Source organism: Nicotiana tabacum, chromosome 3, assembly GCF_000715075.1.
Source record: "Nicotiana tabacum cultivar K326 chromosome 3, ASM71507v2, whole genome shotgun sequence".
NCBI lineage: Eukaryota > Viridiplantae > Streptophyta > Magnoliopsida > Solanales > Solanaceae > Nicotiana > Nicotiana tabacum.
The window spans coordinates 122,142,795-122,165,419 of record NC_134082.1 but is presented as its reverse complement, the minus strand read 5'-3'; the positions used below and the strand labels follow the sequence as shown (position 1 = coordinate 122,165,419).

Here is a 22,625-nt window from a genome sequence, read left to right as displayed (position 1 = left end):
GCACAATTGATCTCGGAAGCAATGGCCCTAGCTACGGGGAACTACATAAACTATATGTGGCTAGCCAACATTCTAGACCCTCTAGCCCCAGCCCTATCTCCTGCCCTCTTTCACAATATGCAAGCACACCAAAATCTCCCACATAACTTTAACCCTCTCAACAATATGGAGTTACTGTACCAACTTCTTTTCTTCACTCCTATCAATCAAATGACGGATCACCCGATCTTTAACCTATGGCAACCAATCCCACAACACAATCCGATCCCTCTAGACATCCATAACCAAAGAAACCCTCACAACGAGCAAGAAGAAGAGGATTAAGAGATAGCAGAAGAGATGGTAGAGGAAATAATCATTCCACAGGTCGGGGGATCATTCACTGAAATTTCAAGAATCAAATAAGCATCTTTCATGCTATTCCAGGAGATGAAGGACAGGAAATACACATTCAAGTGCCCAGTAGGTCTGTACAAGTGCTCCATCGCCATCCGACCTCCAATCCTAGAAGCAACAGGGAACTTTACAATTGTACTGAGCTCATCTCTGAGGAAATTCACTCAGCTCTTATAGGAGGGGCTAGGGAACAACAATCTCAACAACAACCAACTCCTAATAAATAGGTCAATGAGTCTAGTAGTCTGGAATATTAGAGGTCCTAACAATGATGATTTTAAAAGAAATCTTAGAGGACTTCTTAATACTCATAACTGTCACATGGTTGCACTGTTGGAAACCAAAATGACTGACCACACTACTCTCCGCGATGAGTTCTATTTCACTTATATGCTGGAGGTTCCAGACGTAGATTTTGCTGGCGGGATGGTGATCCTTTGGTTTGAAAATTTGGTTACAATCAATCTCATTAACAAGTCACATCAGGAAATTCATGCAATGCTCCAGGTATCTCCTAACCAACCTCCATGTCTTATTAGTATTATCTACGCTAGTACTTCTCTTAGTCTTCGTAGTAACCTTTGGAATAATCTTTGTGCCATAGTGGACACTTATTATGGCCCTTGGCTAGTGGGTGGGGATTTTAATAAAATCCTCTCTTAAAATGAAAAATGGAGTGGTAGACCTATTAATACTCAATGTTCCTCACGCTTCTGGTCATGTGTGAATTATTGCAACCTAAGTGACCTAGGCTTTAAAGGAGCAAAATATACCTGGACCAACCGTAGAGTTAACTCCATTGGTCTGATCCCGAAAAGACTAGATAGATATCTTGCCAACAAACTTTGGCTTGACTAATATCCTGATGCATCTATCACTCATCTACCTAGAACTCACCCAGACCATACTTCTCTACTACTTAATTTTACCAAACCCGCCCCTCCCCTTAGTAAGAAGCTTTTTAGTCTTGAAATCTTTTGGTGTTATCACCATAAATTTGACAATATTATCAAGGACTCTTGGCATGGGAGACAATTACTCGAAGCCACTAACTGTTTCCGACATAAGGCATTGGACTGGACAAAACCTAACTTTGGTAATTTTAATAGGAAGAAAAATAAAATTCTTACTAGGCTCAAAGGAATTCAATCTTCCCCACATTATCCCACGAGCCACTTTCTATACTTACTAGAAAATGACCTTATAAATGACTATAATAACCTCTTAAAAATTGAGAAAAACTATTGAAAAATTCGGTCTCGTATTAATTAGCTTAATGACTGTGATGGTAATACAAAATTCCTCCACCTAAGTATAGTGAATCGTAAAAGAAAAAATAGTATTTCATTCTTCAAAGAAAGTGATGGTAACTGGATCAATGACCCAACACAAATCCTTAATCACACATCTGAATTTTTCCAAAAGGCTTTTCAAACTGATCATATAGATACACCATAGAAAAATACTCTTAATCCACAAACTTATTTTGATAACAATAGATTTCTCAGAACTAGATTGTCCATTGAAAGATATTGAAGTTACTCGTGTTATTTTTTCATTTAAGCCTTTTAAGGCTCCGGGCCCTGATGAAATTCATCTTTTTTTTAATCAAAAATATTAGCATGTGGTTAGAGATTCTTTTTTAACTTCGTTTCACAATATTTTTAAAAATCTCTCAATCCCAGAAACTCTAAACTCTATCTACATCTGCCTCATTCCAAAATTTCACAATGCGAACAATCTCAATAATTTTTGCTTTATAGGTCTTTGTAACACTATCTACAAGGTTATTACTAATATTATTGTTAATAGAATTAAGCCCTACCTTGATAAGTTGATTGGCCCCTATCAATCTAGTTTTCTCAAAGTAGACGAACTAGTGACAACGCCTTTATTATACAAGAGATTATTAACTATTTCCAAAAATTAAGGGTAGCCAGGGTAAAGTCCTCTTAAAAATGACCCTGAAAAGGCCTTCGACATACTTGAATGGTCCTTTATTTACCGTGCCTTCCTTTATTTCAAATTTCCTCCATGAATCACCACACTTATCATGAACTGCATCATCAGTTCTAGAATTGCTAATTTAGTTAACGAGTCCAAAATAACTTTTCATCCATCAAGAGGTATTGGACAAGGCGACCCTATGTCACCATATCTCTTTATACTTTATATGGAACTACTCTCTAAATATATAAATCACCAAGTTAATATTGGACTCTGGGATCGTAAAGCTCAATCCCATCGGTCCATCAATCTCTCACCTATTCTATGCGGGTGATTTAACTCTTTCAGCTAATGTCAATTTAAAATCAATCCACACCATAAATCGAAGCCTTCATTTCTTCTCTCAAATATCTGGACGAAACAATACCAAGTCCAAAATTATCTTTTCCGGGAATTGTGACCCTTAAACCAAAACTCACCTCGCAAATATTCTCAACATCAAAATTAGTAAATACTTTGGTAAATACTTGGGATTCCCTATTCTCTCTTGTAAACCTAAGGCCTCTGACTTACACTTCGTCATTGACAACATGAATTCTAAGCTAATTAGTTGGAAAAAAAAAATTCTTTCAATTACGGGGAGAACAACATTCGCTAGATCAACTCTCAACTCCATCCCAAACCACTCAATGCAATACTTTCTACTCCCCTTCTCCATACTTAAACAAATCGACAAGATTCAAAAAGATTTTATCTGGAGCACTACCACTTTGGGAAAAAAATCCTCTACACCAAATGGGTTTCTGTTACCCAAGCCAAACAAGTTGGGGGCCTATGCCTTAGGAAAGCATCAGACAAAAACATCGCCTCACTTGCCAGTCTCTCTTGGAGACTCTTCACCAACCCAAGCTCTATATGAGCCACCACACTTATTAGCCAATACATCCATAAGAGAAATCTGACCTCTCACTCCTTCATTTGGAACAACATTCTGACAGGTTGGAAAACCTGTAGTATGGGTCTTGAATAGGTAATTGGTCCATGAAAAATTAATTGTTGGTTCTCTGCATGGATACCTAATCTCCCACCTCTAGATACTCTAATCCAAGGGCCGATGAATCAATCAGACCTATCTCTTAAAGTCAAGAATCTTTGGATAAATGACCATTGGGATCTTTCTAAACTATCCTCTGTACTTCCTTCAGACATCAAGAATAGAATCCTCTTCATCAACCGCATCAGTATCAATAACACTAGAGATACCCCAATTTGGGCTCTTACTCCAAATGGTATCTTCTCTACCAACTCTGCCTACAAACTTATTTCCCCTCCACCATCCACAAACTATAAGTTTTATTGGATTTGGAAACTAAAAACACTCCATAAAATTGAATTCCTTCTCTGGCATTGCTCCCATAATTGACTTCCCACTAAGCAATATCTCTATCACATTTGCATTAACATAGACATTATATGCTCAATTTGTAAAGGTGCTGAGGAGACCCTTACTCACATTTTCTTTGAATACCCTATAGCCATAAAATTTTGGAATGATGCACACCTAAACTTTCTTACATTAAATCACTACTCTGAGCACTGGCTCACTTTGCTCAAGGACACAAACATTAATATGCATCGTTTGGGTATCTCATGGGAAGAATTCTTCCCATTTGCTATTTGGAATCTTTGGCTCAATAGATGTAATAACTCTTTCGACAATCTATGTAGCCAACTGTCCCTAGATACGGTTATCATGCGCTGTAAGGAATATAAATATTGTACCAACTCTTCACGTTACACCCCTCCCACTTCAACCATTATAATAAAGTAGCTCCTGCCCACAACAGCTTCCTTTAAGCTCAACATTGATGGTGTCTTTAAGAATAAGTATAAGAAATGAGGCATTGGCGGAACCTTTAGAAACAATCATGGGGATTGGATTCTGAGATTTTGCAATTTAGCATATGTCTATACTCTTGCTTACCCTTAGAACTAGGCTGCAATTAGCCTCTGAAAAAAATTTCTTAGGTTTAGAAATTGAAACTGGTGCTACGGATATCATTCGCCTGCTTGGAGTTCACACTGGTTCATTTTATACTAATTTGGGTACTGAGTGCAGGTCACTACTGAAGAAACTGGGGAATCCGCCGATCCGGCATAACTTTAGGGAAGGAAACGAGGTTGCTCACTTTTTGGCTACTAAAGGATCCAAGCAAGCAAGCAACAACTCACTGTCTCTTTGGACACAACCTCCTCCTGCCTTTTTGAAACTTGTCCTTGAAGATAAAATCGACTCTACTAGCTCTAGACTTGTATCTACTAATGTTTTAATAGCTTGGCTGAACTTGAAAATCCTTTTGTTACTTGTAATTCTAGTATTAACAGCACTATGACTGTAACTACTAGTGATCCCAATGGGACTCTAGCTTTATGTAATCGTATTATCTAATGAATGAAGATTTCGTATTCCTACCCAAAAAAAAAAGCTTGTTAATATAAAATATATTTATTTTCTTACAATCGACTTTTGTTTTAATTAAAAATATTTAATTTTATAATTATACTTGTGCAATCAAACATGAAATTAGAAACTACGCTGTAATTACACTTTATATGACAAACAAATAAGTTTTGTAATTGTTATACGGTGCAATTATTAAGAAGGTAATTACACAATTTTGTAACTAGACCATATATATAGTTTCCAAACAAACCATTAGCTTATCCATTGACATGCATTTATATAAATCTTGGTTTTGTCCCAATTTGTCAACCACCTTGAATTCTTGTACTTCCTCATTACACCTAGGGATTTCTTCAGTACTTCAAATATGAGAAAGCTAAAAATTGAATTTTGGAAGACTGTAATGAAAATAGCCAGCTTCTTCCATAAATTAACCTAAATTTCACTCCCTATATTACACTGATGACTGAACTTTAAAAAAAAAAATGACAAATTGAAGAAGACGATCCAAAAAAAAGAACACTTCTTTTTCAATGAGCTGTTTTTTCTTTTTCTTTTTTCCAACGACTTATTTTGGAATCTTTTAATTCTAATACATGATAATTAACAAACGGAAAACTCCGATACTCCTTAATCTTAGGTTTTATCGATCATTTGGAGCTTGAGTTTCTGTCTCGTTGAGTCGCAAGGATAGCATCAATGGCATTTTTTACTTGAGAAATGTCTGGAGCTTTTCCACCTTGTGTAGGCCAAAATTCATCTGTTGCCAACACCTATAATAATAACAATAATAATGATAAGATCTTAATTAACTTTTATTACGGTATGACGAATTTTATACTATCATGTTACATAAGAAGTTTTTACATAAAATAATTAATAAAAAATAATGAAATTAGTTACCTAGAAATCAAGTTACCTACTACAAGATATGTTAAAAATATAAATTATTCTTACATTGCCCGTGTATACAAGTTAAATCATATAAAAGGAAAGTGACTCTTTTTAGGATAAAAGCACAAAAATAATTAGGTTTATAAGTATTCACCTTCACTTGCACCTGAAGAAATTTGACGTAACTAATTGCTTTCTCTAACATGGTGACCAAATCAACCTGCATTAATATAAGGATTTTTCATATGATTAAGTAACCTCCAGAATTATAAATGGAGAAACAGTAATTAAAGGATTTAATTAAACCTACCTTGGAACCATTGGGAACAAGTTCTTGCAATATCTTAAGGCGTTCACTGATCCGTTCTCTACGATTCTACAAACAGACATTCCTTTTGTTCTTTAACACACTATTCCAAAATAATTAAGCTTTTAAATTACTTCAATATTAATTAGGAGCTAGCAAACCTTGGCTGCAATGCTCTGTGGATCCTTTGTAGCAACAGAAGTATTTGATTTGGCCTTCTTTGAACCCCCAGTGCATTGCTTCTTATTAGTTTGCATGCTCTCTTCCTGCATTAAATCCATCTCTTTATAATGGAATCATAATCATTGAGAAAATTGGTGATAATAAAATACGATGTATTGAATCATCTTTTTTGTGAACAAATAAAAAGGTATGTAAGTGCCTACTATTACCTATATAATTGGTTAGCGAATATATGATGGATATTTTTAGTGTCGTATACATAATTTAGATGACGTGGTTTCTAAATTGAGGGACCACAAGAGTCTATGGATATTTCTAGTGACATATAGATGTTGTGAGTTTTAAGTTGAGAATGTAGATCTAACTCTATCTATGTTATATTATTTGTGCACTAACAAAATATAATATTTCTACGTTATTTTTTTTGACAACAACTGGTAAGTACTTTTTATAACAAACATAATTTGGTAACATGAAAAATAAGAATAAATAACTTGGTATAACAGGTGAAATGAGTAATTAAGGTTAGATATGAAATTACCATGCAAGGGCGCTTATTGAAACGTGATTCCTCTCTCTCTAAGTCCTCAACAGTTGCATTAGCCTCAGAATTTAGCCATCCAAATGGTATCGCATTACTATTCCCATAGCTATTGGCTCGTTGAATATTCTTGGAATTCTCATTAATCAATACTCGAGGACTAGTGTTGCTGCTACCCTTAGAAGTAAGGGAATTCTGATTATAATTATTACTACTATTATTGTACTGCAAATTATTATCTTCCCAAACTGAGCACTCCACTTTATTACTACTCATTCTTGGATTTGGACAAAATCTTTCACTTTGCTCAAAGCTTAGCAAAGAACCATTTGCTGAATGCATAAAATTACCACCATACCCTCCTTTGAAGCTAATAACAGAATGGCCATTGGAATTGGAACTGCTGGGACTGGATAGTGAAGAAGAACTGCTTATAGCAAAATTCTTGGCTATATTTGGACTTGTTTTCTCTGGATTTTCAAAAACTGATTTTGGAGGTTCTTCATTTATCCCATGATATAGCTCTGGGGAGGAATGATCATTCATTCCAAATTCACCTTCATAATATTCATAATTATCAACTAAGCCCATTTTTGTGTCATTCATAATATGTTCTTTGGCTAACGCCGCCATAGACATATCTGAAGAAAATAGCTAAGCTAAAGTTAAGTTGCTAGCTAGGTCTAAATTTTGGTTGTTTCTGGCTTTTTTGTAGTAATAAAAAGGTGCAATTGTCTTTATTGAAACAAGAGTGAGACTAAAATAGAGTATATATAGATAGTACATAATAAATTATTTAAAACAGTTTGAGATTGATAATAATTAATTAGCTGGCAGAAGGTGACTAGAATTGAATGAGAGAAGTGATTAATGTTACAAAAAAAAAAAAAATGGAGAAGTCAGCAAGACCTTCGGCGTTTCTTTCGCAAAACCCACGTCTCAGATTCCAATACAACACATTGTTAAAAGTCTAAATTTCTGGAAAATGGACATTGTTTTCTTGAGGGCGTTCTTTCCTACCTACCTTCCTTCAAACTTGAGAAGCCAAGCTACGGCACGTGGATCTTCATATAAAATTATATATCACATTCTATGGAGGTGTCTAAGCTAAACGAGCCAGCTAATTAAGCTAGTGATGGATTTTACATATACTTTCTCCAGCCTAGATTGGTTTGGAAATTCTTCTAGGATTTTTTTTTTGTTTAATTGAGATATACTTAACATGCAGCCAGATTCACTTGGAATTTCTTGGTCCGACTGATCCACGAATACTCGATGCCAAAAAACTACTCTAGTTACAACAGCAACAACAATATATCCAGCGCGATCCCATAAGTAGGGCATAAGCTGAGGAGGGTAGAGTGTTGTCAGACCCAGTGGCGAAGCTAGGAATTTTCACAAGGTGTTCAAATTTAAAACAAATAAAAACAATAACCGATAGAGGGTGTTCAGTATGTGTTATATACCTCTAAAACATAATATTTTACCTATATATACAGTACAATTTTTCGACGAAGGGTGGTCAATTGACCATCCTTATGACCATGTGGTTTTGCCACTGGTCAGATCTTATGTCCTTACTCCTACCTCGTGTTGTTTTCAATAGACCCTCGCCTTGGGGGGTGGGTGGGGTGGCGGAACTACTCTAGCTAGTTGTAAGGTAAATATTGGTTATACTTCTCGCTCGTACTTCTGAGTTTTCAAAAGTTTGGAACCTTATTACCTTATCGTGAATGCGTGAATTTACATTATTACAAATCATTCACGAAGGTACTTAGTTTGAATTATGACAGTTAAAAAAGGAAAATCGACGTATAAACATTTGATTCGACGCAAACAAAGTTTGGACGGTCGAAGTGAAGAGATCGTTTTCTAAAGTACATTAATGAAAGTTTTCTCTATTTAAAATAATTGATGTACATTTGTCTTTCGTATTTATTTTTGAGTGCATCCTAATGTTGCTTACATTATATGGTTTATGTATAGAAAACAACGTTTTAGACAATTATAGGACTAGCTATACAACGTATTCCAACGTCGTTGATGATCCCTTTTGTTGGGATGCTAGTACTATAGGTTTTACAATTAGTCATAATTTATATTTTAAATTTCATGCTTCCACTCGGATACTATCTGTACATGTACACAATTAGTTTGGATCAGTCAGCTTGTATTATTGTTTAATAGCATGCAGCACCAAGTTGACGATCAATTATTCAAGTCGTCAAGTGTGGTTGCATGGAATTTCTTTCCAATAATTGCTAAAACAATTGGCCTGAGTTAGTTGCAGGAAAGGGACGTTTTGTCTTAATTGATCTTGGACACAACTTCCATTTTTGTTGACTAACAGTGCCACTCTTATTTCTACTTCTTAAAATAACCATGGAACTCTTACTATATATATACTCCATATGCTTTAAAAAGAATAAACCACCTTTTACTATTTGAGGAGTTAAATAAGGTTTTCTTTGATCATATTTTTTATAAATAGTTTTTAAATTATTAATTATTGTGATTTATATTACTTTTTATATGTAAATTTTGTTTCGAAAAATCTAAAGAATCTAAATTTGAATTCACACAGAAAATTAATTAATTTGATCCTCATACTCCGAAAAGGCTCAAACAAATTAAAACGGAGAAAATAGTAGTTATCCTGACACATTAATTATGTGATTACTTGCATTTTTATCATATATATTGACATTGTAAAAATATTTACATTATTAGAGCTCTTTTAACATGAGTTGGTTATTGAAAAGAAGTACATCATCAGAGCATATATAGAACTTAAACTTTTAGTATTAGCTTTAGGAAAATTATAGGAAAAATTGACGGAAACGCACTACGTCTCTTTCTACACGACTTGGCAAACTGTACTTCACAAGTGTGCAAAGTCGTTATAGTACTACTTCTTAAGGTAAGTTCGAGATGTCGACACTAACTAAGAGAGTTAAAATAGTAACATCTACTCAGTTTTCGGACTGGTAATTTAAAACTAATCAGTATTTGTCAAGTCATTAAAAAATAACCATTATTTTGCTGCAACAGAGACCAGTCCAGCATAATATACTGGAGTTCGGTGCACCTATGTATAAACTTCCAGCATATTATGCTGGATCAGTATACTTTGCTGGCTCCAGTATAATATACTGGAGACTGGAGCACAGGTGCTCCAAACTCCAGTATATTATGCTGGATCGGTATATTATACTGGAACTCCAGTCTAATACTGGAGTATTTTTCCGGATTTCGAACAGTATTTTCATTCAGATTTATCTTTACATGAAAAATGGCTAAATTTCGATTATTTTTGAAATTGTGGTTATTTTTAAATGACAACTTGTAAATTTGGCTATTTTTTTATTTCTCCCGCTAAGAGATGGTTGATAGTATTAAATTAATATTGGTTAAGTCATAAAACAGAAATAAATTAAGCAATTTCTTTTCATAATGTTTTGGCAAACCCGATGAAGATAGTCATCCACATGTTTGTGTGTATTGTCACAGACAAGAAGAAATGGGGAATGTGTAAATCAAAGCTGGCATTGGGAGATGAGCAGAATTCCTTGTCTCAAGGAGATTATGTTGTGTTTTAGGTCTAGTGCATTTAATTTAAAGGCAGTAATATCCTAATACTATATGTAGTATAGTTAAAACCCCATGTTCCCAGTGGTGGAGCTACATTAAAGCAATGGGTGATATCCCTTCGTCGAAAACTTACGCTATTTTATTAGATAAATTTTTTATTTTATGTATATTATTATATGTTGACTCCTCTTGACTTTTTGATATATCTAATTATTTATATTTTGACACCCCTTAATGAAAATTCTGAATCCGCCACCGTATGTTCCTTTTTAAACCTCCTGAATACATCTTATCTGGGCAGGTAATATGTACTAATATATAAATCCCTTATCTAATAAACAGCTAATTAAGCCTCAATGATTTACTTAACTGAGATTAGATTGGCCTTGGCTAACATTTAATGAAGTCGGATCCCTTTAATCCTGCTCTTTTAACATGGGCTGCTACGTGTCAGCACATGGACAGAGACATCTTTAGAATTGAAATTGTTGTTAGTAACTAAACTGGAGAATAAAATTTGAAATAAATAAATATAGATTACAGTAGGAAATATGGTATTTTAACAAATAAGTAAACGGATAATTAACAGTCTATATTAAGATGGATTACTTTAATTTACTCGAATGTATTTTGATTTTTTTTTTTTTGTCTTCATATAATTTTTGTCATATCATTAATTCCCACATGGGATTAATAGATGGTTATTAAGGGAATCTGCTCGCATATTCGAATATGCCTTCGCTTCGTTTTATATAGTTAAAATATCCAGTTATCATCTACTATACGTAAGTCCTAAAAAGTAAAAAGTATCTCTGCTATCTAGCTTAAGGAAATCACATAACAATGGGTTTGAGCTAAGTATGAGCTAAGGCTGTTCTGAAATGGCCATTAGCGTAAAATGGGCTAAATGCCCAACATAATCCCTCAAAAATTGGAATTTTACTCAAAATCGTCCGTGCATTTGCATCTATACCCGCTTTTTGTGTTACGTTTTAACTTGTGTCCGCTTTGCAAAAAAAGTTGCAAGCGTACCCACTTTTTCGCATAACTTCAGCATACGGGGCTAAAATAGCAAAGACAATCACGCAAAACTTCAACATTCTAGTAGCCGAGCCTAAAGTTCAGCTCCAGAGATGAAGTTTTTATTTTGTAACTAGCGAACTTAGCTCTAGAGCTGAAGTTTTTGTTTGTAACTGGCGAACTTCAGCTCTAGAGCTCTAGAACTGATTCTAGAGCTGAAGTTCTAAGACTGCAGGTTTATTAATGTAACTGATTGTAGCTTTACAAGAATAGTTTATTAATGTTTTAGGGAAAGAAGATGATGGCAAGAAGTGAGGAGGAAGCAACACAGGCTGATATGTTGAGAGCAAAAATGGAGGTCGAGGCTGCTGACACTGTGATAATTGCAGCTGATTTTCCTTAAATTTTGTTTCCCATTATTATTAATAGTATTTGATTAGATTATAATTATGAAGGAGCTTGTGTATTTTACGTACGAAATCCTAGATAAAAACGTTGTGTAACAGATTTCTTGCAGAAAAGGGAGGAGAAGTTTGAAAAAGAAGAGGCGGATATAACTTTGAGGAGGAGGAGGAGAAAGGGGGTTAAAGTTGTTTAAAAAGTGGGTACAAGTTAAAAAATTTTAAAAAAAATGGGTATAGGTTAAATGGGGGCGTCCCGTACAATTTTTACAAATCGTCCCAATAATAATGTGGTGCGCTAATTATCATCCAACTATACAAAAGTGGTGTATGCATGATCGAGGCCAACGATTTTCGTGTCACTAATTTACTGTGCGTTGGGAAATTTTGGTTTCTCTATCATGCTATGCTTTGTTTCTTTGTATAATTTTTAGGACATAGTATCAGCATCTAAATTACCTACACCTACCCCTCAATAGCCAAAACCAAACGAGTTGAAATCAACAATATAAATCCTCACTAATCATGTGGTTTCATTAAGAGCATCTCAAACCGATATTAAACAAAATAAATATCAAGTACTAGAAGCTCTCAATGCTTTCTACTAGAATATAAATCTCAGACATGACCAAGTGTCCTAGAACATAAAATTAAAGCAAGCGTACTAACATGACAATTGATACTGTTATGGATCTTTTTTTCTCTCTGTTGTGTCCTATTTTTCACTTGGTCTCAATTACCTACCGAGTACAAAAAATACCAAATTTATAGGAAGACAGAGAGCAGAACAAGAAACACGACTTAAGAGTACCACAAACAAACATGACTTAACACTCCAAGTGTAGAGCGCATTTTCTCTAGTCTCCACTCTGATTTTTATATCCGCTACTTCCTTGCATTTGTAAAATCAATTTCATTTATTAGCATCAAAGAAAACAATGCAAGAAAACGCCATGGGAAGTAAAAGCACAAGGAAAATTAGAATGTCATGAGTTTGCTACCAAACCATAACAAACTATCCGCGACTACAGCAGAAGTTGCAAGGCTTTAACATGTCGGACACTGTCCACCAACTTACTACAAGGAGCAAAAGTTTACATAATGTTACATACATATAGGGGTCTTGTTATGGTATCAGACATAGGACGCAAGTCCTGCAAATGCAACGATTTCACACCTGCAACATATTTCAACAGATGAATTAATCACAACTAGCGAAAACAATTAGTATTTGCATGGTTTTTAACAGAATTCAAACGAGGTTCGTGAAGTTTCTTCACCTCTGGCAGAAATGATCACCAAAGGAACTCACTGCGCCACCGAGCAGGGAGGAAGTTGAGTCAACGGCAACATGGCACCAGGCGCCCTGCATACACAAGAGGATGTGTTAATTAAGCGAATGAAACCATACAGAGAGCTCCCAAAGAAACATGTGATGATCGCGAATAAGAAGACAACTTGCATAATTCTTGGGTTGCTAAAACGAAAAGAGGTGGTTGGACTAGCATTACATAAAAACCCATGCATGGTTGCTATCTAGGAGTGGATTTATTTAGGTAGTATAAAGAGTGTGAGAAAGCACGGGAGAAAAATATATTATTGATTTTAATTGTAATACAATGAGCCATATTTATAAGTACACAAAATATATAACCTACTCCTATTACATACGGGACTAAGACTAATTACATATATATTCATACAGCTATTCTAACACTCCTCCACAAGCTGGTACATACAAATCATATGTATCAAGCTTGTTACATATATAACCAATACGAGGACTAGTGAGGGACTTGGTGAAAATATCTGCAAGCTGATCATTCAACTTCACAAACTTTGTAGCAATATCTCCTGAGAGTATCTTTTCTCTGACAAAGTGACAGTCAATCTCAATGTGTTTAGATCTCTCATGGAACACCAGATTCTATACAATGAAGGGCAGCTTGATTATCACACACAAGTTCCATTTGGCTGATCTCACCAAAATTTCAACTCCTTGAACAACTGTTTGATCCAAACTAGCTCACATGTTGCCATAGTCATTGCTCGATATTCTGCTTTTGCACCAGACCGAGCAACGACATTCTGTTTCTTACTATTCCAAGACACCAAGTTACCTCCTACTAAAACACAATATCCAGGCGTAGAACGTCTATCAGAAGGTGATCCTGTTCAATCAACATCTGAGTATCCAACGATCTGCTCTTGGCCTCGATCCTCAAACAATAATCCTTTGCCTGGAACTGATTTTATATACCGAAGAATGCGGACAACCGCGACCCAATGACTATCACAGTGAGAATCTATAAATTGACTCACAACACTCACGGGAAAGGAAATGGCAGGTCTAGTCATTATAAGGTAATTTAATTTACCAACCAGCCGCTTATATCTTGCAGGAACGCTAAGCAGCTCCCCCTGTCCTGATAGAAGTATAGAATTCGGATCTATAGGAGCGTCAACAGGTCTACAACCTGTCATTTATGTCTCCTCAAGAATGTCTAAGGCATACTTCCGTTGCGAGACCACAATACCTGAGCTAGACTGAGCGACCTCAATACCTAGATAATACTTTAATCTCCCCTGATCCTTAGTCTGAAAGTACTGAAAGAGATGTTGCTTCAACTTAGTAATACCATCCTGATCAGTGCTGGTAATAACAATATCATCAATATAGACCACCAGACAAATACAGAGATTTGAAGCAGAATGCCGATAAACACAGAGTGATCACCTTCACTATGCGTCATGCCAAACTCCTGAATAACTATGTTGAACTTACCAAACCGGGCTCGATGAGACTGCTTTAGGCCATAGAGTGACCGGCGCAACCGACATACAAAGCCACTAGACTCCCCCTAAGCAACAAAACCAGGTGTTTGCTCCATATAAACTTCTTCCTCAATGTTACCGTGAAGAAAAGCATTCTTAATGTCCAACTAATAGAGAAGCCAATGGCGAACCGCAGTGATGGATAGAAAACGGGGACTGATGTTATTTTAGCAACGGGAGAGAAAGTATCATTGTAATTGAGCCCAAATATCTGAGCATACCCTTTGGCAACAAGACGAGCCTTAAGTCGATCAACCTGGCCATCTAGACTAACTTTGACTGCATACACCCAACGGCGACCAATATTAGATTTACCTGAAGGCAGAGGAACAAGCTCCCAAGTACCACTCGTATGTAAAGCAGACATCTCGTCAACCATAGATTGTCGTCATCCTGGATGATACAGTGCTTCACCTGTAGATTTAGGGATGGAAACAGAGTACAAAGAAGATACAAAAGCATTATAGGGTGATGACAAACGATGATAACTTAAACCGACATAATGGGGATTACGATTAAGTGTGGTCCGTAAATCTTTCTGAAGTGCAATCGGCTGACTAGGAGGAGACAAGTCCATAGTAGTAGCAGGGTCAAGACGTGAATGAGCGAGGCCCGATGCTGGGTGCATATGAGAGGTGCAGGACGTGAATCAACGGTTGTATCTCCAATGATGAAAAAGAGTGGCTACATGGAGCTTTTACAGAAGAGGAGATTTTATGCATCAATAAAAGTTGTGAAAGCGCCAACGCTCTAGGACCGGATGGTTTTTCTATGGGATTCTACAAAAGGTGTTGGCCGATTATTAAAGTTGATTTGTTGAATGCTCTCAACTATTTCCATACCCATGAGGCATTTGAGAGAAGTTTGAATTGTTCTTACATTGCTCTCATCCCTAAGAAAATAGGTACAAAGGAACTTAAAGATTATAGACCTATCAGTTTGATAGGCAATTTCAACAAGATTCTCTCAAAAGCTTTGGCGAATAGACATAAAGTAGTGCTTCCGAAGTTAATCAGCTCTTCTTAGATGGCTTTTCTCAATAACAGGAACATTAAAGATGTTGCTTTGATCGCTAATGAATGCTTGGATTCGAGGGTTAAGTTAGGAAAGCCGGGGATCATTTGTAAGCTTGACATAGAGAACGCTTTCGACCATGTTAACGGGAAGCTCTTAATGGGTATGCTGAGTCAAATGGGTTTTAGCGACAAATGGATTAACTGGATGAGATTTTGCATTTCTTCAGTAAAATTTTCTGTTCTAACAAATGGTACCCCACAGGGTTTTTTCTCTTCATAAAGAGGACTTAGGCAAGGAGATCCACTTTCACTATTTCTTTTTATTCTAGTCATGGAAGGGCATAGCAACATGATACACAAAGCTTCACAAGTAAACTGGATTTCGGGCTTCCACGTGAATAGTAGAGGCTTGGGGAATATAAAAATTTCTCACGTTTTATACATTGATGACACCCTAATTTTATGTGATGCAGATGAACATCAGGTTTTAATCTTGAGAATGATTTTGTCTTTGTCTGAATCTGCGTCGAGCTTGCACATAAACTTCTTAAAAAGTTCCATGTTTCCGGTGAATACTGTGTCAAATCAGTCATCTTGCAACAATAATGCAATGCAATCACAGTTCTTTTCCTACAAAATATTCGGGGTTACCTTTAGGAGCCAAATACAAATCAGTGTCAATTTGGAATGAGGTCCTTGAGAAGATGGAAAAAAGGTTGGCGAATTGGAAGAGACAACATCTCTCCTTGAGTGGTAGAATAACTTCAACACCTAGAGAAGGAAAGTACAAGATTCTCTCAACAAGATTCTCTCAAGCGCCAACATCTCTCATCTGCCTAAGCCTTGGTGGACTACATTAGTTGGTATCTGTGTTGTTGTGAGGTAGCAGGTACCCGGTGGGATAGCCGAGGTGCGCACAAGCTAGCCCGGATACCAACGTTGTCCAAAAAAAAAAAAATTACGTCCTAAACTTGTCACACATAGTGTATTCTGGATTTTGGGATCTCATAGTGTGTTTAACGAATTACTGCAAAATAGAATCAAAACGTCGAAATAATACATAGAACCAATTATTATATTTTCCAGATACTATTGATATTAATTATTGAAGACATCATGACGTGCTTGATGATGGGGCACTAAGTGCTGGATTGTGTGGCGTCTACTGCTGAAAGAACAGTAAGTTGATTTGATGTGTCAGCTGACGTGGACAACTAATTAGAAAGGTTAGCTGACATAATTGCTAACTTGATCTAGACTGCTAAACAGGTCAGCTGACATAGATAGCTAACTAGACGAATTAGTTGATATTAACTAATTAAATCAACCATAGACAATTGATGGTGCATGAGGCATGTGAAACAAATGCACTGTTGTGTTTTTTAAAAACTTGGTGGGCGAGACTTTTACTGTTGTGTTCATCTCGATAAGATATTTATAATATGGTCAACTAACAGACTCATGACTTGACAAGGTATGTTTGACCAGAAACCAACTTGCTAGAGTTGAGAAGAAATTGCAATGACCGAAGTACGCGGGAGAATGTAAAACTGAGGGGCAAACAGATAGGATTAGCCGCCCATCAGCGAAGAGAAAAAAGGATTATATACAGAAGAAAAAATGAGCAGAGCGCTAGTTGACTTGGTTGTGAACATAGAACGGGCTTCTTATACAGGACTTTAAGTTCCATGAAATAAAAAAGTTCAGCGAATCTAATTCTGGCAGAACCTTTAAAATCATTCAATTATAAAACTTACTGAGGGTCAACTTGCACATCCTTCTTTGCATTTTTCTTGTTTCGCCGATTACGTCTCTTTCCTGAAGTTGAACATAGCAAAGATGGATCCACGACAGGGGGCACAAATACCATGGGAGGAGCAACTTCCACTGATGAAGATGCCAATTTTGGTCTTTTAAAGACATGAAGCTGATTAAGTGCCTGAATATCACTAGGCTGTCCCAAACTACACGCTAAAAGTCCAGAATAAGTCTTTTCCCCAGCATCCTCAATAACTTCAACTTCTTTCCTTTTATTCACACGAACTGGACGGTTAAGTTCCGTTGGCATGAAGCCAGCATTAATATCACCTGTATCCTGAACTTTATCCAGTGCAACATAAAGCTTGCGCTTAGACTTGATGATCTCCAACATCATGGTTCCAGAATCAGTTTCTGCAAAAGAATTGATGAAAAGTTAAACACTTTGTTACAAAGCAAATACTTGAAAGACTGGATATTAAGATTCCCTTCCTTTTCCAGGAGCGGAATTTGGTTGAAGGCGATTGACCTAAAATGGACATAACCGCTGCTCGAGCTGCCATTTGTTCAGCTTCTTTCTTGTTTTTCCCAGTTTCTCCCATATACTGATTACCATTAAAGACTGCTGTAGACTTGAAAACAGGAAGCAACCCCTCAGGTTGAACTGTATGATAAATAGGTTTCTCAAGCTTCATCTTAACAGCATACTCATTCAAGATAGACTTGCAAAACACCGTATCCTAGACAAAAGTACAAAAGGTAAATCAGCATAAGTAATATGAAAAAGGAGAAACATTTGTCAGATTGTCTTCCAGGTTTGGAGTAAATGGATCAAGAAACTTCAATGGGGCCGATTTGACCAAGAGTGAGACAGAATTGGATTAACTAATCTTTGAAGCATAAATTTTAGATATTCAGAAATTATATAAATGATGGACCAGCATACTAGATCTAAGATCCAAACGCCACATCAGTACAACAGCTCTAACCGAAAGTTTCTCCATTATCTCAATTCTCTGGCTCTTTAACACTTCATAAATAAACCAACCTAATTTTGTGTCAGAATGTCTATACATCCATGATATGTAAAAAATGAACAGAAATGTCCAAAGTCACAATGCTAAAGAAAAATAGCCTATTACTTCTCTCTCTTTCTCTCTCTCTCTCTATCGTGAAAACATCTCAAAAAATATGATCTTACTTTGAATTTTTTAAGAGTTTATATTTGAAATGAAAAATCAAAAAACCTTTTAGAAAATATACACACCATGAATGTACTTAAGGTAGAAAGTTAATACTGTCAAGGAGCTTACTACTCCAGGATATCCATAATGAATATTTTCAATACCGTACAGTTAGTGTTATAACCTAAGTTGCTCGGATACGGGTGCGGGTGTCCGACACGGGTGCGGATCTAGAGGTCGGATCCTTCGAGATGTAAATTCTAAAATTTGGGGATACGGATCCTAGTACGGATACGGGTGCGGGGATCCGGCTAAAAATAATTCAAAACAATAAAAATATAAAAATATCTCTAAATTATGAGAAATTTTGTGGAATTCTTACGTATAGCTTGCAAAGTGTGAATCTCTTTTTTATTCTCAAGCTGTAGATAAGTAAATGATTGATTTCTTAGATAAGGTATGCTATTTTCTTCAGATTTAGCCTAGTTTTGGTTCTGATTTCGGGAATCAAATTGTATCTCGACTCGAATTTTTCAGTCCATCATGGTCAAAGTACTTGAAATTGTTACACCCACACTCATACTAGTGTCATGTCGACACGGGTTCGGCACCTAAACTGCCATGTCGGAGCAACTTAGGTTATAACCAAATATCCTTTGACTATGTAAAATTAGAAAGGAAATATGCTTGTAATTTATACCTTAGTATAAACTCTTCCATGCATGGTATGTAATCTTCACCTAATTCAGTAAGATTAAGAGTTTTTTTATCTTTTCAATTTCAGCTTTCAATATAAAGGTCTTCATATGCTCTTTTCAAAATACATACAAGTTCAATAACACCATAAAATACAGACAAGTCTATAATGAAGAACATAGCAGAATCCTATTGTGTTGATTTTAGTATGCTTATAAACACAATAACGGAGAGCTACAGTAATTGACAAACTTTTTTTTGCTGAACTTATTATTTAGTATTTACTAAAAAGTCATCTGCAGTTTATTGATGATGCTGGAAAGAAGACGAATAGCACTTCAGAGTTGACTAATTTTCATATGACCGTTAGCAAGAAGAACGCTTTTATCAGCTTCAACCTAACAATATCTGTAATTAGAGTTGATAATAAGTTATGGTAAGTTAAAAAAGAACTAAAGTCTCAGAGATTTCATCTATACAGCAGAGCATTAAAAGTTAAAGCACCATATAAGGTAAATGTTTGCACATAATTATGTCCGAAGTATCCCATGGAATTAGCCAAGGTGCGCCCAAGATGACTTGGACACCACTGTTGTTTTAAAAAAATTACGGGCACTACAGGTTCACAGCTCGTGTTGAAAAACAGGACTGTTAAAAACTTCAATCAAAGAGAATCTCGTTTCACTCACTAAAATGGTAAATCATCTACCAGAACTGTGAATTTTTCAATCCATAATCAGCTTTGTCTTTACTATTACGGGGTTATGAGAAGGTCATCTGAACCGGCCAATTGAATTAAGTCATTAACCCACTCATTACTAACCAAAGAAGAATACCATCTTTCAGACAGACATTTCTTAGATAAACTTGTCACATGCCACCATCACATCTTCTTTTGTTTTCTTTTTTTGTGATAGCGCCACCATCACATCTACTTCCCTGGGTCTAAAATAGAAAGTTATAGAAACCCATTCATCAACATCAAACATATAATATTTGCCATAACTACCACTGCTATGAAGTTAAAACCGATTGTGTGATGACAAAGAAAACGAACATGAGGATGGATAATAGAGAGCAAGTGAAGAAAATCACTTCCTTGGGCATTTCGCTGACACTAAGTTTTTGAGGAAGTTGCACATAATAGGAAACTCTGAGACTAAACATATAGATATTGAAAAATTCTTCTTTGCAAGAACTTGTACTTGGTAATTATTGACCAGCACTTTGGAGACTGTTTATATACTGAGATAAAGATTTTGGAGAGAATGCCTACACATTAGCATACTCTCTTAAATCATTGATAAAGAAAATATCTCAGAGTATTACACTTTGAACCTTTCCTCAATATTCACAAGTTAAATAGATCGGGGATAGATCAACAATGAATTTCTTAATAGTCATAGATCTATAAAATGAATACAAAACTATGATGCATCGGCCTACGCATCCTTATATGAAGCACATGAGTGTGCTTTATTATTCACTTTACAAATTTCAAGCTTTCGTCTATTGATCTCTTCAGTTGGAAAAAGAAGAGACCTTCATCTCATATTACAACATTAGCAGTGCCATACTTCAGGATGATCATAATCAACCTTGTTAACCTCCAGATATCCAGTACTCTAACCCTAATAATAGCTGCTAAGACATTGCCCAAAGAAATAATAAAATTCAAGGACAATTTCTAAAAAAGAGCATTTATTAAAAATAAAACATGCCTTAAAGAAGAGTGTTCCTTTGAGAAATCACGTAGCAACTAGATACAAGCCATTTGGACTCTTATATTAGCTAAATGTCATAGATCTATTATTTTGCAATGATACACAAACCTCACGAATAAGAGGGCACCCTTCATGTTTCATCTTTTCTTTCACGCCAGTCAAGGCAACCTTTGCAGCGTCCTGCTCCGCAACCTTTAACTGTGAAAATGTGCTAGGAGATGTATACCAAAACCGATCAACCAAGACACTGGATCTAAAGAGAGGTGCATGCTGAGAGCCTTCATTGACAGTGTGATAAACAGGGCGATCAAGGGATGATCGTTGGGTGAACTCTTGAAGGCGGTTCTTGTGTGTATCAGGAATCTCTATAACAAGAAATGACAAGGAGCAACTCAGAAAAGTGGAGCTAGTATCATAAACGCATTATGTTCCAATAGTTTAAAACAAGTTAACCAAAAAAAAATACTGTCCGTCGTCTTCTATAAAAAGGCTAAACAGAGGAAGATTTTGAGGGTCAGTTTCCATTCAAAACATATGCATAATACATCTTTCTCAAAACAGAGAACTAACTAGGAAACTACTACATAGTTCATAATATATACACTAGCATACACCTATCTACGTGCATGCAAATCAATTAAATCATGCACCGATTTTTCAAGTAATTCTTCAGAGAAAATAAAAAAATAAAAACTTCCGGCGAGTAGGGGTTAGGATGCATCATCCTACTTATTCAGCCCTCTTATCTTCTAAATCAGTTCATTAAAGCTCCCAGTACCACCAATGGGTATGTGTGATGGTCCTCTACCTTTAAATAGCGGTCTGGTGATTAATCCCTAAATAACAGTTTCCCGAATATAAATCCATGAGACTAAATCAAAATCGACCGTAGTTACTAAAGTTTAAAGCTATAGATAACCCAACAGTGACGAGCTTCAAATAATGAAACAAAAATTAGGAACACAGACACATCATATTTTTTTATTACTCTGGAAGTCAAGTATATCCACACTTGACAAGTTACAGACACATAAGTGATGGTTCCGCAGATTAAAAATACTAAATCCCGACCATCCTGTAAAGTTGCAAAAATGAGATATCACAAAAGCTCAATTTTTATCATCACTCAAGTTAAATATGACCAATTGATAGTTTCAATAGCTTTAAAGACCAGAGACCAAACTTACTTTGAGGCCCACTTTTTTCAGCTTCATTTTCAGGAATGTTTGGCAGCGGGTTTTGATTTGCCACAGCTTCAGGCAATTTGTTGGGCTGTTCAGAGCTTTGAGTCACAGAATTTGCTTCTGCCATGGTTGAAGAAGATGATAAACTTTCTCACTTTGCTATTTCAAAATTGTTTAGGGTTTTTGTAAAACGAAAATGCCAACTGAATATGAGGCAAGGTCTGTTTTTCGGGGTTTCCTTCTTTTTTTGGTGTGTCCGTTACTTTGCTCGTCTGCAAGTACAAGACTCCAAATTGCCACAGTTGTGGTTTCAATTCATGAAATCTAGTTAAATTTAGGCCAAATACATCGACAGGCACCGAAACTTGGCACCCACTTTTATATGGACACATAAAGTTTAGGTCTTTCCTACGAGGCACTCAAACGTCTTTTAATATGTGTCAATTAAATACAGAGTGTTCGACTTGTAATATAACGTGACGTT

The 22,625-nt window shown here is 35.9% G+C and overlaps 2 protein-coding genes across 2 annotated transcripts; both read right to left on the bottom strand.

Moving 5' to 3' along the window:
* Nucleotides 1–5,208: 5,208 nt before the first annotated feature.
* Nucleotides 5,209–7,455, bottom strand: LOC107818225 (putative transcription factor bHLH086). Its single transcript, XM_016644178.2, has 5 exons — nt 6,733–7,455; nt 6,170–6,274; nt 6,012–6,077; nt 5,856–5,921; nt 5,209–5,580 (listed from the first exon to the last, which is right to left on the bottom strand). Exons 1-5 carry the CDS (start codon nt 7,369–7,371, stop codon nt 5,458–5,460), a joined length of 999 nt encoding a protein of 332 aa, XP_016499664.2. The 5' UTR covers nt 7,372–7,455; the 3' UTR covers nt 5,209–5,457.
* A 5,245-nt stretch (nt 7,456–12,700) lies between these two features.
* Nucleotides 12,701–22,494, bottom strand: LOC107818223 (double-stranded RNA-binding protein 7). Its single transcript, XM_016644177.2, has 6 exons — nt 22,145–22,494; nt 21,066–21,322; nt 17,883–18,093; nt 17,353–17,767; nt 13,025–13,110; nt 12,701–12,921 (listed from the first exon to the last, which is right to left on the bottom strand). Exons 1-5 carry the CDS (start codon nt 22,266–22,268, stop codon nt 13,053–13,055), a joined length of 1,065 nt encoding a protein of 354 aa, XP_016499663.1. The 5' UTR covers nt 22,269–22,494; the 3' UTR covers nt 12,701–12,921; nt 13,025–13,052.
* Between the last annotated feature and the right edge of the window lie 131 nt (nt 22,495–22,625).